Source organism: Tupaia chinensis, unplaced genomic scaffold (genome assembly GCF_000334495.1).
Source record: "Tupaia chinensis unplaced genomic scaffold, TupChi_1.0 Scaffold000161_1, whole genome shotgun sequence".
NCBI lineage: Eukaryota > Metazoa > Chordata > Mammalia > Scandentia > Tupaiidae > Tupaia > Tupaia belangeri.
In genome coordinates, this window is record NW_006159632.1 from 4,235,844 (window position 1) to 4,239,015 (window position 3,172).

The following is a 3,172-nucleotide window of genomic DNA, read 5'->3' on the forward strand; positions in this document are numbered from 1 at the left end:
CGCCTTGGGTCGTAGCGCGTCTGAAAAGAGGACCAGGAATGTCTAAAGGGCCCACCTCCGCCCCAAGCCCCGCTCCCATCCTCTCATTCCCATCTCCTTCTAAACCCAGCCTCAGCATATGCGCGGGGTCTTCGTGGAGAACGTGCGTTATGAAGAAACTATTCATGGATTCCAGTTTGGGTTTTTGGGGACCAAAACGAACTCCTACTTTAATCTCATTTATCCATGAACTCTTTGTTACCCCTTGGACAGAGAGGACATAAGGGCAGCCACTCAGGGTACTTCTTAGAGCCGGATTTTCAACCTCCTTTTGGAAACCACTCGTTCCTGAATGCTGAGTCCCAGCAGCTGGTGATGCGTTTACTGGCAAGACCAGAGATGGACAGGTAAGGCTGCAGACCCACGCCTGAGCTCCCCAGCTGCCACGAGGATCCTAAATCCCCCTTCCATTTCCAGACCAGTCCCGGGCGAGCTAAGCTCGGGTCACCACGCGTCTCTGTCACGTCCGTAGGTGTCGGGGGGAACCTGCGAGTCATTTCAGGCCCACTCCCAGCCATCCCAGCAGAAACAGGTGTGAGATTTTGCAGTCAGAAGCCAAACCCTGAGCATCTGCCCAGGCCAACCAGCCTGGGACCTCCCTCTGACTCGGCCCAGCCTGAGCCCACCCAACCCCGTCCGCCCCCGTTCCTCCTCCTGTTCTGGCTCCTCGTTCTCATTGTTGGCTCTGGCCTCGTGTGTGACTGCTCCTTTCTCTCATGGGGATTTTGGGCCATGCGTGTGGAGACGGGATGCGTGTGACCCGTCGGCACAGCCTGACATCTGGAGTCCATCCCCTCTGCTAGCTCTGGTCACAGTGTGGAGTGGACAGCTTGCGAGGGCTCTACCAGCCGGCATGGCAGGGGCAGAAGCTGGGCCTGCCTTAGGCTCCTGTCGCCGGCCACACTTCCCAGCTCGGAGCAAGGGCCCGACGGCACTCTTCGATGAGTGCGTCAATGACAGATGTGTCGCCATCAGCAGGCAGAGCCGGGACCACTTGGTTTTCACCACACATGTACTCCAAGTATTTCCAAACAGCCAATAAATTATACTTATTTCCCAAAAGATTAATGTTCATAACGTGCTTTGAAATTCACAGACCACTCATGTGGTGAGAGAGACCATCTCCGTGGGAGATGGTCAGAGGAAGGCGAAGGCGGAGGCAGCACTCTTCCTGGGGCTGGAGGAGGAGGGCGAGAGGCTGCAGTGTGGAGAAGGGAAGAAACCATCTCCAAATTAAAACTCACCTTGATCATAATCGTCATCCTCAACTGCTGCTGCTTGAAGTTTCTGAAGCTTTAATCTTAAGGATGTTACCTGTGCCAGTTTGAAGGGGAAAATGAAAAACAAATTACAATCACAATCAAGCAAACTTATTTTGTGAAAACTAAGAATGTTTAGATACTATCTCAAAACTGAACTTCTTCATTCTCCTTCAAAAGAAAAGAAAAACCACAAATGTACATTTCTCTAATGCCAGATACATTCATTTCTCCCCAAAAAGGTAACATAAAAATAAGTGTAATTTGAGCATAAAATCCACAGAAAAAGTTAGAATGTTATTTTAAACAAAACACCACACTGTGCCTTTATCTGCATAATAAGGAATTCAAATTTCCTGACCAAATGGTCTCTGTTCTAAAATCACATTAATATTATGAAGATAAACACCAAATTTGGAAGGGAAAAACAGAAGATATGAACTTAAGCTAGGCAGGCTGTCCTTAGGGCTGATCGAGAATGCCGGGAAGGACCTCGTAAAACCCTTGGAGAAGTCCTAGGTTCAAATACTTTGCTTTATAGAAAAGGGCATTGCCGGGACCAGCAGTTGGCGTAATGGCTATGTCACTGGACTCCCATGTAGTCGGCTGCAGTTCGAGTCCCGGACCCAGTGGCTTAAACTCACACCAGGCATATGTATGTGGGGGCCAAGATCTCGAGAGGAGACTGGAAGAGAAGGGATTGTGGCGTGGCCATCCCCCCTGGGGGGTGATTTCTCGCTTTCTGTCTCTCTGTCTCTCTCTCTCTCTTTCTGGTGAATGCATGTGCTCTATAGCAAAAACCTCTCAAAAAAAAAAAGGTAAGTTTTTGTGAAACAGATTTTAGCTCCTCTTACTACACAAAAGAAAAAATGTATGCTAATCTGTATGTAGCTGTATTTATCTCTATCTCATAACATTGTGTAAACCTCAAATATACCCAATAAAAGAGCATTCTTTTTAAAAAGTGAGAAGTCATCTGTGGTCATGCCACAGTCCCCTCTCCTTCATTCTCCTGGGTCTGGGCACACGTGCACGTGCATCCAGCATGTTGGAAGCCACTGGTTTCGGGACTTGATCACCGGAGTGCAGTGCCACCACTGCTATGCCATCTGCTGGCCCCTCTTCCTACCTCTTTACCACAGTTTTCTCGGCCCCACGCACCCCTGGTAATGTTCCCACGCCGCTATTTCTGAACAGCATGAGGTGCACACAGGCCCAGCCGCGTGGTGCAGGTGGGGAGCAGCACTCCGCAATGCTGGAGCTCCATCCTGGGCTGACCTGAAACACGTCAGGTGAACGTGCATGCCCACGATCCTGACTACAGCAAGGTTGGGTGGGGATGACGACGCCATGAGATCCTGCCCAGGGTGGCTGTTTCTTGCTCCCTCTCTCAAGAAATAAAATAAGTACACTTTAATAAGCACACACTGTCGGTCTTCACTATGCACAGTAGCTGTGTTCTGCAAAATTGCTGCCGACGCCCAGCTGGGGACACGACGTGGGACTCTGAGGAGAGACCCGCAGGAGTTCCCGAGAGGCTCTGGCCCCGTGTTCTGCAGCCCGTCAAAGCACAGCCGTGTTTCGGAGTGTTTCTGGGTGAGGGAGCTCACATAACGTGTACTGTTGCTCGTAACATCGAACTCACGGCCTGCGGCACCGTGACTCATGAACAGAGCTTATCTAACGTGTCTCCTCCTGAGGCCCCAGCAGAGTCTGCCAGCACTTGGGAACACTAACCAGTGCCCCGGCGTGTTAAACAGTAGAACACACAAAACAGACAAAGAAGTGGCACTAAACAGACAGCAGAGGACACTGGTTTGCAGTCTGCGCTGGAACAAGCGGGCAGAACACTTCCTGGCTTGACCTCAGCAGGA

At 50.6% G+C, this 3,172-nt stretch overlaps 1 protein-coding gene across 4 annotated transcripts in view; it reads right to left on the reverse strand.

The window, feature by feature from the left end:
* DISC1 (DISC1 scaffold protein) overlaps window positions 1-3,172 on the reverse strand; it is a 311,563-nt gene that overhangs the window by 208,525 nt on the left and 99,866 nt on the right. For all 4 annotated transcript variants that reach the window (XM_027770847.1, XM_027770846.1, XM_027770849.1 and 1 more), the window contains exon 3: window positions 1,284-1,353. In XM_027770847.1, the coding sequence (XP_027626648.1) occupies window positions 1,284-1,353 (70 nt within the window). The remainder of the gene's footprint in view (window positions 1-1,283; window positions 1,354-3,172) is intronic.